Raw genomic sequence first — 13993 nt, 5'->3', positions numbered from 1 at the left:
TGGTCTTCCCCTGTGAAATCCCATACAGTAAAGGGCAAAAACACCCCAAAGGCCAGATTTCATGGGGCAGACCAGATTTCATGGTCTGTGAATTAGGCAGGGCCCTTGTCAAGGCTACAGCCCATGTCTGAACAGCTGAGTATGCTTTCTTGTTCAAGTTTGACTCCACAATATTGGGAGTCAATAGGAGCTTGGCCTCTGAATGCACTGGAATCAGGGATTGGTCTTTAATGAAGTGGAAGTCCAGCCTGAAAGCTCCAACAGAGCTTGGTTGAGAGAGGCACTTTAGGAACATAGTGGCTGTGTCTACATTGGCATCCCTTTCCGGAAAAGGGATGCTAATGAGACACATCTCAATTGCAAATCCGCGGGGGACTTAAATATCCCCCGCGGCCTTTGCATTTACATGGCTGCTGCTTTTTTTCCGGCTTGGGGATAAGCTGGAGAAAAGCGCCAGTCTAGACATGATTCTCCGGAAAATAAGCCCTTTTCTGGAGGATCTCTTATTCCTACTTGAAAGTAGGAATAAGAGATCCTCCGGAAAAAGGGCTTATTTTCCGCAAGATCCTGTCTAGACTGGCGCTTTTCTCCGGCTTATCCCCAAGCCGGAAAAAAGCGGCAGCCATGTAAATGCAAAGGCCGCGGGGGATATTTAAGTCCCCCGCGGATTTGCAATTGCGATGTGTCTCATTAGCATCCCTTTTCCGGAAAGGGATGCCAATGTAGACACAGCCACTATGTCACTGGGTTTTACAAGAGCGTGCTTTCTAGCCTAGGTAACCTCCTACTGTCCCTAGGAGATAGAAGCCTGATCCATACCTAAGAGGGTTAAACTCTTCCACTCTCGCTCTGCTGAAGTGTGTCCCAGTAGGAATGGGTTAGAAAAGAGTTTTCCTCCCCGCCCCCCACCCTGTTGCCTTCAGTGCGTGATTTGCTGGGCACGTTGGCACCATCTTTGAGGATGGGGACTGCACCTGGTTACATTCTAACCTGCTGGGTTTCTGCAGGAGATGAAAGGCTGGTGCATGGACCCCCTTGGAATGCAGCAACCGCCTCTGCGTCGCCTCCACATAACTACATTTCCATAACAGCCCAAACTTAATTGCTACCTGGCAGATGCTCCCAGTTCGCACCATGGCAGGGCTTGTTAATTATCTTCCGGACCCAGCTGACATACTGCCAGAAAGCGGAAATAGCATTTCAGATGAGAACTGGGGGAGGGAGGAAGGGAGTGTGTTTCTGCCTCTGCTCCATGACAACCAGCTGCCAAACTGGGCAGGAGATGGAGCAGGCAGGAGGAGAGCTCATCCCTGAACGCGGCGACCCTGCTCTGATATTTCCCAGCTGCCCTGGGATCTGCCTTTGAACTTCATTAAACAGAAGCTGACACTTCTCCCCGTTTTGTTCCACGCAGTCGCATGGCAGGAAGGGCTCCAGGAATGCGCTGCAGAGGGGCCGGTTCTGCAGTGCGGGGTGGGCAGAGGGGTTGAAAACACGTATGGGCAGAATGCGGGAGGGAGCAGAGCAGTAGTGTGGGTTTTATACACACTCTGCACAGCTGGAAAGGGCCAGGCGGTGGGGAGACAGGCCCAAGGTTGGGTGCGGGTATTTCTTAGCCTCCTGCTCCTGGCAGCTTCTTTCACTGCCGTGACATTGGACCCCAGCTCCATGGGAGCTGGTTTCTCTCCAGCTTCCATGCCTGCTTAAACACCTGAAGCAAAAGATCCCTGTGTGACAGTCCGTCAGGACTTGGCTTGGCCCAGGGGCTGGAGATCTTGGAGCTAAGCCAGCCCCGATCACAGCATGAGACCCATCTGGACCAGGTAAGAGCGGTATAGGGAAGAGCAGGGCATTGCAGTGAAAGGGGGAAACTGAGGAAGCTGTGGCAGAGTCAATATGGCAGGGGTGGGCAATAATTTTTTGCCAGGGGCCACTTTGAAAATTTTTGAAGTGGCCCCGGGTCACACAGGAAGGGGCGGGGCATTGCGCGGAAGAGGGGGGGTGTTAAGCAGAAGGGGCGGGGCCAAGATATTTCTGGGTTCACCACCCCCAGACAATGACTGGTCTGCGGGTGAGGGAGTGCCTTTGTCCCCACCCATGTTCCCCCAAGACTTCCCTGCCCCTAGACCAACTAGGGCCTGGGGGGGAGGAGCGCGCTTAGCCTCCTCCGCTCTCCCCCCCGCTGCGAGCTGCATCCAGTGCTTGAAAGCGACACGTGCTCCTGGCAGGCCGCGGAGGCCCCTTTGCCCACCCCTGCTATAGAGAGCAAAGAAAGCTCTCCAGGCAGGGAGCCCGGTGAGAGACCCTGACCGAGCAGGAGAGGAGGAATTTAAACCCAGGGTTGTGTGGAAGGACCCTGGTTTGGGGTGTTAGTCACAGTTTATTTGCAGTTCGTAAGCCCAGTCCCCAAGCAGGGGTGTGTCTGGATCAAGAGACACTGGAAGTGGGTTTATTTGAGCAGTCTAAGAGGGGAAACTGGGGCAGGCTACTGCTCATGTGACTCTACGCCACGAGGGGGTACACAGAAGGCACCCCTCCTGTTTACAACCGGCGTAGCTTGTAGGAACCTGCAGGCCCCTCCTGTCAAGGAGAGAAACTGAAGTTGGGGGCGGAGGAGGGCGGATGTCAGATGCAGAGAATGGAGAGAGCCATTTGTTGTCTGACCAGCAGCGATGGATTCAAATATTTCCTCTGCAGGACGGGGTGCAGAAGGCACGGCGAGCCATGCAAGAGAAGGTTCTGGTGTTAGGGTGTGGGGCCCAGATGTCTGGAAAGCCATGGACCGGGAGTAAGGTGTTCCAGAGGTTTTAGAGGCGGAAAGGCTGGGCACATTAAAAGGGCCTGTTCTTATCTGAAATCTGAGATCTGAGAGGAGCCCTGTAGATCAAGGGGGAGATTCAAAGAGAAGTTGAGTCAAAGGGGGAAAAGTAAGAGACACAGAACACTAGAACTAGAAGGAGCTTTGTGAGGTCATCAAGTCCAGTCTCCTGCCGCACGGCAGGACCCAGCACCATCTGGACCATCCCTGATAAGTGTTTTTTAACCTACTCTGAGAAATGGGATGAAATTTAATAGGGCAAAGACATCAGTGTAGGGACTAGCTATAAGAATGTTTGCTATAAACTGGGACTCCATTTGCAAACCTCTGGAAGATAAGGTGATAAGTAGCAGCATAGATTTGCCAAGAACAAATCGTGTCAAACCCACCTCGATCTGCAAGGAGTAAGGGAAGCCGACAGGAGCGTGTGCTCTTGTCAGCCCCCTGCAGTGTGGATGCCGAATGCCGCTATGCAGTTCTGTAGCTGGATAGTGTACTGTAAGTGTTGACCTAGGCCAAGGTGCCACAGGACTCCTTTTGTTTTTAGAAATCCAAGTGCCCTCCCCTCCTTCGAGGCACTCCCTACAGGGTGCTCTCGTTACCCCTCGGCAGACTGCATCTGTCGGAAGTCACTCCCCTGAAATGAATGGAGTTGCAAAAGGGTAAAGCTGCGGTAACCAAGGCCCCCTCTGGCCTTCTACCAATACCCAATTCATGCCATGTGACAGTCCTAGGGCTTTGAGTTATTGGATAGAATTCTCCATGGATGGCTTGGGGAGCTTTTAAGACCTAGGAGCCATAAAGAAATAACAAACGAAGCCTGCGGGGTTGCCATAAATTCGCCATGAACAATTTAGCTGAAGAACCTTTAAGAGATCAAATGCCAAGGAGGCATTTGGTTGCCACCCAGGTGCTTTTTGACTGTGGTCTTTCTCGTGGCTCTTGAGGGCGCAGGCAAGGCGGAGCTAACCCACAACCACAAGAGAACGGGGGGGGGGGGATCTTTTCCCAGCTCTCTCCTTGCCTCCCCTTCCCTCCCCTTTCCTTCCCTTCCCAGCCGGGTCGCTCACCATGCCTGGGACTTCCTGCGGGGCATGCCATGCCTATGCCATGTGGAGTGAGGGCTCAGGTGGTAAATCAGCTGCCTGCAGATCCTGTCTGCGGACTTCCAGGGGTCGTATTCCTGGAAATAAAAGGACACGTCAGCCCCCGGCCGCACGACTCGGGCACGTGCCAGGGTTGTGGGGAGAACGTGACACTGCAGAGTGTGTCAGAGAGGACAGATGGGATGGGGGAAGGGTAGGAGAGGCACGGGGCTGAGAGAGAAAGCGAAAGGAACAAGAGAAAGGGGGAAAGGCAAAGATGGGGCAGAGGTCTGGGGCAACAGGAGATGAAGTAATGGGCAAGGTGACAGGGAGCGGGAAACAGGAGAGTGGAAGGGGAAAGAGCTCTAGTGCGGGGCTGCCAGAGCTGAGAGTCAGGCTGAGAAAAGGGAAAATCCCTCCTACCCAACCACACACTTTCCCCACCGGCCCCTGGTGTGCTCTGGGCGGTGGGGGGGAGGGTAGTTGGAGTTTGTCCTCTTCGGAGTGGGAGGCATACCTGGCACCCGAATCACAGTTCTACACAGGAAGCCTTCTAGTCCCTTTTGCCATCCATGCAGAATAGCTGCATCTGCCATACCCCAAAGGTTAGGTGACGTGGAACAGAACGGCGCTTGCAGGCCAGTTTCATCCTGTCCCACCCACTTTTACCACCGCATTCGAACACATGCAAGCACACACGCACACACAGAGTTCGGGCTAAAGACTTACTAGCAGTCACTAAACCTTTTCTTACTCCAGTGGTTCATGGTAGCCCTCCAAGCGTCTCCCTCTTTAACACGCCACTCATCCCACTTTACTCAAAATGGAAAACCAGTATATGCTGGTTTCCTGCCCTACATGGTTAAAATGACAAAGGTGCAGACTATACCTCCATTTACTGAACCCTGCCTCAGCTTATGGTCTGCCCACGTCAGGGCAACAAACACTCCGCCACACCGTGAGAAAGTGGTCAGAACCGTGATGTGACTGAATGCGGCGTGGGAATGTACCTCTTTACAGTCATCAGGATACATCCAACAGTGTGTTTCCATGGCAGAGAAAAGCAATGGAGAGATGTCAGGTGTGGGGGGGGGGGGGAGGTAGGGATTTTTTCTCTCTTGCAAATGGTAAGTTTTACCGGAGAAGTTCCATTTTCTCTCATTTAGCTTTGCCAGAAAACATTCCATTTTTTGACAACAGAAAAATGAAAACTGTTGGATTTTCTGTTTCTGAAAATGGGAACCTATTGTTTCAGGTTTTGGTTACCCAAAAGCCCCACAATTTTTGTGTTTGGATTCTCTATGAAAACACGAACATTTTCAAAGAAAATGATGTTCCTGACCTGTTCCAGGGAATCTATTTTGGGGCAGGAGTGGGAAAGGGCATTAGCAGACTTCCCCCCAGGGACACAGTTTAAAAGAATAACTTTGTGAACTTCTATTTTTTTTCTTTTGTATGAGAAGCTGCCCTAGAGCAGATAGTCTCACACTAAGCTAAGGGTGGGGAATCTTTTTTGGGTTGGGGGGCCGCTGACCCACAGAAAAATCAGTCGGGGACCATACAAATGAGAAGCAAAAAAAAAAAAAAAAAATCGAAACGAAACGAAACAAAAAAAGCCCTCACTGAAGTGCCCCTCCCCGCCGAAGCAGAAAGACACTCCCCACATTCTCCTTGTACATCAGCACCTAGAAGTTCCAGGCTAGAAGATTTTGTGTGCTCCAGTCCCCTGGAGGGAGGCAGGCTACCCAATGCAGGGTAGCGGGGGAGCAGTGTGGCTCAGGAGACCATCCAGGCCCCATGCAGCTCCCGGGCCTTAGGTTTCCCACCCCTGCATTAAGCCCATTCTGAGCAGCATGTGGGAAGGCTCTTAGCAAGGGTTTTTCTGAATGAAATATATGGGGAACTCCTGCCAAAGATTAAATGCTCCATGGGGAGGGATTTCTTTGAGCATTGGATAACGGGAATGGAACTCAATGGTAATTATACTGTAAAGCCCAAATGAAGGCATTTGGATGTTTCTCATTCAGGGTATGTCTACACTACCACCCAGGTTCGAACTAGGGTGGTTAATGTAGGCAACTGGAGTTGCAAATGAAGCCCGAGATTTGAATTTCCTGGGCTTCATTTGCATCTTGCCGGGTGCCGCCATTTTTAAACGTCCGTTAGTGCGGACTCCGTGCCCGCGGTTACACGCGGCACGGACTAGGTAGTTCGGACTAGGCTTCCTGTTCCGAACTACCGTTACTCCTCGTGGATGGATGGAGCCATGTAGTTTAGACACACCCTGTGAGATTATCCTGGCCCTGTGCTGCACGGAACTGCTGGCCAGAGGAATTTGCACGGTGCGTAACACAGGGAATGGATGACACGATTTCTCTCTATCCAGGCAATGGCAGGGGAGGGCATGTGCACGCCCACGGGGCCTGGGGAGCTTCCTTCATCCTTTTGCCGCCCTCTTCATGAATGGTCATTGTAATGACCAAGACCAATGTTGGACATGTTGCTTGAATATAGGCAGGCGGCACCACTTAGCCTTGATACAAGAAGTTCCCGGGTGACTGCCATTGCTTTATGCAGTCAGGACAGAACATTTCCCAAGCCCTAAATCAGATTACCGTAAAATCACGAGTATAATGCGCACCGATGTATAATGCGCACCCTGACTTTTGAACCTTAGCATAATGAAAAAAACTGAACTCCTATCTATAAGGCTCTCCCCACTGTACATCGAGCTTACCTCAGACATTTTTCTTTAAAAAGGCCAGGAGCCGACCCGCCAGCACCAATCCCAGCCTTGCCCACTTCCCGGAGGCAGCCCCAGGCTGCAGGAGAGCGGGAGGGAGGGACATGCCGCTCCTACCTGCAGCCTCGCCCGGGAAACGTGCGCGCAGCCCGGGGAGCCAGTGGCGGAGTTTGAAACCTGTCCCTCACCCCTCCGGACAGCTGCCCACGCGCCGTGCCGAACTCGCACCTCCCGTGGGGACCCCTGGCCACAGCCAGAAGGAGCACCGGGCAGGCTGCAAGCCAGGGTGCTGCAGTGTGCTGGCACCGCTGGCTCCTTGCCTTGTCTGGGAGCCTGGTGGGGCTGTACGTTGCAGCGGGAAAGTTTCTGTGCGGAGGAGAGGGGGAGTTCCCCGGCCTGAGGCTACTTGCAGGTTCGTTGGCTTCTGCCAAAATAAAACTTTAAAATATAGCTCCTATGTATAATGTGCACCCCGACTTCGACACTAAATAACCCGGAAAAAAAGTGTGTATTATACTTGAGATTTTACGGTATTATTGTGATTTAACTTCTGTCCTTCAGATATTGCAGTTCCAGCCACCGGCACTCCCGCCCCATCCCCTCCCACTCCGAGAGGCTGGGACTTAATATCTGTTCTCCCTCCATTCCTGCCATGACGTCTGCTCTGGGTTACTGGAAAGAGACAGGGGGAGCTCCCAAGGGTCCGTAGTCTCATGCCGTTCCCTACGGCGCTTCCCATTGGACGGCACCAAAATAGCCGAGTTTGGTTGCACAAGTTCTCCTTCGTGCACACTGCAGGGCGACTACGAGAGAGGCAGAGCTAAAAGCTACGTGGGGGAGTCTACGCTGCACCATAGGTCAAAACAAGATAGGCAATTTGAGCTCTGCAAACAGCGTATCTTGTTTCAATGTTATTTCGAAAGAGCTTATTTTGGAGATTTCTAAATAACCCGCTATTCTGACACTTCCCTTACCCCTCATGGAACGAAGTTTGCAAGGGATGTCAGAATAGTGAGCCCGTTATATTTCCAAATAGCGGGCTTTTTGTGAAGACACGGGATAGCTCTGGAATCCCGAAATAGCGCTGCTGTGGGGACGTAGCCTGTGAGCACTATGGGAAGGTCAGGCTAAGACAATTTCATCCAGTGAGGATTCCCCAGTGTCCCCGTCTAATTTTAAAAACCTTCACGGCTATCCAGCCCGTACCTGTGCGACTGCAACACAACATGTGGAAGTGGGAGCCGTCCAGGAAAGCTGAGAGAAATGATGCTAATTTCATTCTTTAGGGCAAATGATTGAAATGCCATGCTTCTGGGCACCGTATCTTTACAAGGAAGGAGCTGAAGCATCCCAGCTCCCTGGGGACATGGGGCATGCATAATGCCAGCACGTGGCTTTCCGCTCTCGCTTACAGTGCCGCTTACCGCAAACAGCTGGCAGGGACTTGTGCACACCTGCTCTGCTGCAGCCTGCCGCATGGAATCCCACGCAGACTGGCAGGATCCCTGTGGTTCGGGGGGGCCCCTGCCTGTCTCTCTGCAGCCCACGGCGGGGCGCAGAGCTGGGAGTGGGGTCTGCGCAGTTATATACAATGTGACATGTTCTCCGAATGCCGTAGGGCTTTGTGTTCAGCTGCTTTCATTTTACAGCCTAGCACAGTCGGCTGCAGGCATTCCTACAGCTGAGCCCTGCCGCCCGTTCCTTAACTAGAAACCTGCTGCCCTGTAACTAGAAACCTGCTCTGATTTTAATGGCTGGATGGGAAATTGTGCACAGTCCCTGTTTAGGATCCAGAGCTTGGTGCTGCCAGGTATCCGTCTGGCGAACAGAACGAAGCAAGGGAGGGTGACTGGTCTCCACTATTTACCCCTTTACATCCCTGCAGGGCTGATACTGCGAGGTGCTGAGCCTGATCTACTCCTTCACTTCGCTCCTATTGACTTCAAGGGCAATTGAGGTGCTCAGAATGTGTACCCGCCCAGAGGGGTGTTTATAGGCAGAGTGCGCTCTGTCTGCTCACCCAGCAGAAGGTAGCACCATTTATCATCACCTCCCCTGGAAGGCACCGCACTTCCTGAGGTCAAAGAAGCAGTCAGCGTGAAAGAACTCGTAAGCCCAGAGGCCACGAGAGTTGCAGTTGCAAAGCACTTCCATTGCAAACCTTTATTTTGAGATGCTTATAACCTGCGGAAAGAAATAACCCTCTGAGAGGACATTTTTCATGCTGCTTTTCAGTGTGGAGGTGGTGGTTTAAAGTTTCCCCCTGCTGCCATTTGCCTGCTGGCAAGCCAGCTGCGTGGGGGTCAGGGTGGGGTGGAAGGTTGTTTCTCTGAGCTAATGGCCTATGGCAGCCCATGTTCCCTGTCAGCTGAGCGCTTGGGCGGCCGCCCAGGAGAAATTCAAGTGCTGTCCTGCTGACTAGCAGAGCACCCACAGCCTCGCACAGCCAGCAGCATGAGTTTCTATTGGTGGTGCACCTCCACACATACCTGGCTGCTCATAAAAAATTTATTCTGCACATGGATGGAAAAAAATTAGAGGGCACGTTGACCACAGCCAACCCGTCCTGATCCAAGGAGCCCTAGGCACTCCCTGTCACACTGACACTCTGCTGCTCTCAGGAAATGATGCAGGTGCCGTTTTGGGGCTTGGATACCTGAGCTGTCCCATGTGGGATGGTAGGAAGAACTCCCCCCTCTGCCCACCCTTCCTGCAGCAAAGGTCTGCCATGCAGGCTCTGCAACGGGGCTGACGCAGCATCCCACATGCACCCAGCATGGGCCTTTCTGCCCTCCACTCCCACGCAGGGCAACAGAGGGGGCAGCTCCCCACCCTGCAGGAACAGGCCCCCCGGTCACATTTTTAAAGCAGCTCAGCTCCTTTACTTGGGGAGTTTTCAGAAGGGCTCTCCCTAGCGAGCACTGGGCTTGACTGAAGATCTGTCCCCATGGGACTAATGGGAGCAGCTGGGGGGGCGAAGCACATCTTGAAAAATCGGGCTCTTATGGGCACCCAAATGGGAGCTGACCTCATTTGAAAATCTACTCCCCTATGTGGATTCTGAGCCCTGGGTTAAGTGGCCCTGAGCTCTTGGGGTCCCACAAGCTCATTCCTGCAAGGAAAAGCTGGTTGACTGGATTGGGAGTTGTGCGCGCAGAGGGCTCGCCGGGTATCTCTCCAGACGTACCTGCATGCATCCCAGTGTCTGCCCGAATGCATGCATGCACAGAAACACCTGCCCACAGCTGATGCAGAGCCCCAGGGATATTTGGGGGATGGGTGGGGCTATAGCTGGAGCTCCACACATTTGCATCTCACACCTCACCACCCAATACGCGGTTCAGTCCGATGGGTGGTCATTTGACTATTCCTCCCCTCCCCCTTCTTTCTGAAATAGGGAAACCCACAGTATACCGCTGATGTCAACGCCATGGCAGGATAGACAGCCAAGTCAGGGGCCTTGATCCTCCACCCCTTATACCCGTTTTACATTGGTGCCACTTCTTTGTATGGCCAGACAACACCTGTGAATGCACGTAGTGGGTTTGTGTGATGAAAGCTGGGCTTGCAAACACGGGACAGATTGCCCTAGAGACACCTGCACTTTTAACCCTCTTGTACACAAACGTGCATTGCAACTCAGTTTACTATTGTGTTGGGAGGGAATTTCCTGACTTCCTTGCACTGAACACTTAACACGCAGACTCTATGGGTACGTCTAGACTACAGGCTTTTGTTGACAGAAGTTTTGTCAACAGATATTGTCGACAAGGCTTCTGTCGACAAAGAGCGTCTAGACTACATCCGGTTTTGTCGACAAAGCAAGCCGCTCTGTCGACATGACAGTGTAGGCGCAAAGGACAGTGTAGATGCAATAACGCCTTCTGTCGACAGAGCTCAGCGGCAGTGTAGACGCAGGTTTAGTTTTGTCGACAAAAGTCCACTTTTGTCAACAAAACCCTGTAGTCTAGACACACCCTATAGATGTCACTCCCATGGGATTAGGTTGGCTCATTCTAGAGAAAAAAAATGGTCACCTCTCTTTCATGACTGTGGTTCTTCAAGATGTGTTGCTCATGTTCATCCCATGTAGGTGCGTGCATGCGCCGCGTGCACAATTGTCAGATTTCTCCATCACGGTACCTGTTGGGCCAGCCAGGGAACCTCCGGGAGTGGCGTTGGTATATTGGTGAATATATACCCCTGCTGGCCCTCTACCCCCTCAATTCCTTCTTGCCGGGACACTGATGAAGGTAGGTGGGATTTGGAATGGACACGAGCAACACATCCCAAAGAGCAACCGTTACAAAAGGCAGGCAACGTTTTTTTCTTCTTCCAGTGCTTGCTCGCACCCGTTCCATTTAACTGAATCCCAAACCCACGCTAAAGCAGGTGGGCTCAGAGGCTCACTGGAAATAGACTGCAACACTGCTCTGCTGGAGATGAGTTGCCCTGCCGATATTGAGGATGGGTACCCGCACTAAAAAGGCTGCTGAAGAGGCCTGGGCGCAAGTGGAGGGGCAAGGATTACTAGCCAGCACTTTAGTGAGGTCATAATAGGTCCTGATGCAGGCTGTGATCCATGATGATATACACTAGGCAGACTCTAAATACAAGGCCAAAGCATCCAGGGTTTGGTAAGAAGGCACTTGCAGAGGCAAGGACTGGAGTGTGCCAAGAACCATCATGGGTGGCAAGATGGAACTGAGGGGATGGAGAGAAATGCTCCCGCTTATCTTTTCCATCTTTGGGTGGATTTCTTCCACCCAGGTGTGGAATAAATTTTTATGTGCACTAAGTCACGTGCTGATGTGCACCACCAGGGAGAAACACAAACCCAGCTGGGGGCGCTCTGCTAATCAGCATTAGAATCTCTTGAGTGGCTGCACAGGCATCCAGCTTACAGGGAACTTGGGTGGAGGGATAGCCCACCCAGTGAGTACAGCCGAAGGAAAGCCTTCTGATGATCCATGGACACGGTGCGCGCACATCTACATGGCATGGAGGAGAACACACACTCCAAAAACTACAGCTCCTCGGTTCAAACGCAACAGAGAATAGAGTGGCACCGGCCAACTCAATAAGCTCATTCCTGGGTCAGCTGTTTCTCCCAAGGGCACCACTGTATGAGCAGACGTCACCTTTTTGGGGCACTGCAGGTCTCTAGCGAGGCTCATCAGCAGGTCGTGGGAGATGGGGTCCACCAAGTTGAGGAAAGTAGCGTTCTTGTAGAGCACTTCGCTGAGGAACGTCCCTTCCAGCCCCAGGTCCTAGGAGAGAACACAGGCAGTGAAACGCAGGGGCTCCTGAAGAACAGAGAGTTGTGACACTTTTTTAAAGTGCAGCGTGAAAGCCACGAAGCAACCCCGCAAGGGCCCAAGCAAAACAGATGGCATAAGGGAGGTGAGTACCCCTCCACGAGGGGGTTGGATAAAGCACTCCCACTGCAGGAGTGCCTGTAAGCATCGGGATGGAGGCGGCCGAGTCGCTGGCCACAGCTGGGTTGGACTGAGTAAGACTGGAGATTGTCTGCTGCTTGAGGGGAGGCCTCAACAAGTTTCACTCTAACCGAGGAAAGACCTGACAGTCCAAACCTATCTGCACGCTCCCAGCAGCGCCAGCCCTGCTCTGACTCAGCAAGAGTCACGGCTGGAACAGTGCAGGACAAGCAGCACGGAGGGACCCAACAACTTGCTCACCCGCAGCCGTCACTTTTGAGTCACAGGCGGGAGAGGAAGGCCCTAAGTGGTGGCAGTTTGAGGAATCTATTTGTAGCTTGTCCTCCAGGGCTCTCACAGGATCAGCAGGGAAGCAGCTGCCTGCTTCCCTCGTCTCAGCAGCTGCCTGCTTCCCTCGTCTCAGCATCCTTGGCACGAGCCCCCATCGGGAACGCGGTCCCTAGAGCTCCCCTGTGGAGTCAGGGCAGACCAGGAACATCGGGGGAGCCGGGGAGAGAGGGTGGGGATGATGGGGGTGATGGGACGGATCACTTGAACCAGGCTTTGCTGCTCCCTCTGCCCTGGCACATCTTTGCTGTGCTAAAAAGGAAGGCAGATGTCCAAGTGGGAACTGAGGGAAACTCTGATGTGGCAACGGTAAACAGAGATAGCAGGAAGGTGAGAAACTGAGGAGACAGGAAACCTGGCAAGGAAAGCGAGACACCGGCTCTGAGGAGGATGAAGGCAGCTGAAAGGGGAGGGGGAAGAATGAGAGAAGTTCTCGGGGTGGGGGGACTAGGCTGGGACTTGGTTCAGTCGACAGGGAGGATTCAGAGGAGGGAATAAACAAGTCCTCTCTCCAGTCTGTACGGCTGCCAGGAGACATGAGGAAGCAAATGGGTGGCCCATATGTCCTCATCACTCTGCCCCGTCTGTGCTTAATTCAGCGCGGGGCGAAAGAGGCATGGCACTTCAGCTGCCCCCTCAGCATTGCCATGCTACTCCTGCCCTTTGCCTTGGGCCTGCCCCCCACCTCTGCCCCCGCTCCCCACAGGAGCCTCCTGCTTGCTGTGCAGAGCAGGGAAGAGAGAGGACAGGGAACTGTATTATATCTCCACAGAACAGGGGGCAGAGGTGGCATAGCAGAGGGATGGAGTTTGCTGGCTGCTTTTGGGAGTGGTGCAAGGCCAGAGTAGGGGTGAGCCTGCCTTAGCCCCACTGCACCGCCACCCAAAATCCACCTGTGGCAAGCAGTGTCCAGCTAGAAACATCCCCAAACCCTCCTCCAGTCATGAACCTCTTCCTGCACCCCAAGCCCTGAGCCCCCAAACTCCCTTACAGAGCTTGTCACCTGAACCCCCTCCTACACCCCAGCTCCCTGTCTCAGGCTCAGCTCAGCGCCCCTTTCACACTCCAAATCCCTTAGCCCAAGACCCCAGAGCCTGTGCCCCAAACATCTGCCCCTGACTGGAAAAAGGGAGGCAGGAAGGAGGAAGGGAGGGAGGATGGAGTGAGAAGGGGCAGGGCCTTGGAGAAGGGCACAAAAGAGGCGGGGCAAAGGTATTTGGGTGTGAGGTGGATCCTGGATTGCATTTAAATTCAAAAAGTGATCTCGTGCTTAAAAAGGTTGGAGACCCCTGACTTGAGGGAAGTTGGCACAAGCTCTTTAGTCCTTTACTCACCCTCCTAAATATAGCGTGAAGCACAAAGGTGAAGAAAGCTATGGGGACCGCCGAGGGCAGGGGGGCATGGCTGGAAATACTGCCGCTGTAACTAAACCCTCTGAGCAGCAGCAGCAGCAGCAGCAGCAGTCCAGTTAAAGAAGATTCTGCATTCCCATTATAAATCCCTTAGGTGACGGGCTTGTAAATGACACGGCTATGAATACTGACTTCAGATTGATAGTCTG

At 53.0% G+C, this 13993-nt stretch overlaps 1 protein-coding gene across 1 annotated transcript in view; it reads right to left on the bottom strand.

Annotated features, from left to right (window-relative positions):
- The window catches only part of LRRC75B (leucine rich repeat containing 75B), a 29004-nt gene that overhangs the window by 8234 nt on the left and 6777 nt on the right, over positions 1-13993 (bottom strand). Inside the window, exons 2-3 of the mRNA XM_075897983.2 lie at positions 11788-11916; positions 3889-4001 (exon numbers count right to left, since the gene is read on the bottom strand). Of these exons, the coding sequence (XP_075754098.1) occupies positions 3889-4001; positions 11788-11916 (242 nt within the window). The remainder of the gene's footprint in view (positions 1-3888; positions 4002-11787; positions 11917-13993) is intronic.

The sequence above is a fragment of the Pelodiscus sinensis genome, chromosome Z (assembly GCF_052426305.1).
Source record: "Pelodiscus sinensis isolate ZL-2025 chromosome Z, ASM5242630v1, whole genome shotgun sequence".
In the NCBI taxonomy this organism is placed as follows: Eukaryota; Metazoa; Chordata; order Testudines; family Trionychidae; genus Pelodiscus; species Pelodiscus sinensis.
Note: the sequence above shows the minus strand (reverse complement) of the source record. Positions and strands in the feature narration are given on the sequence as shown.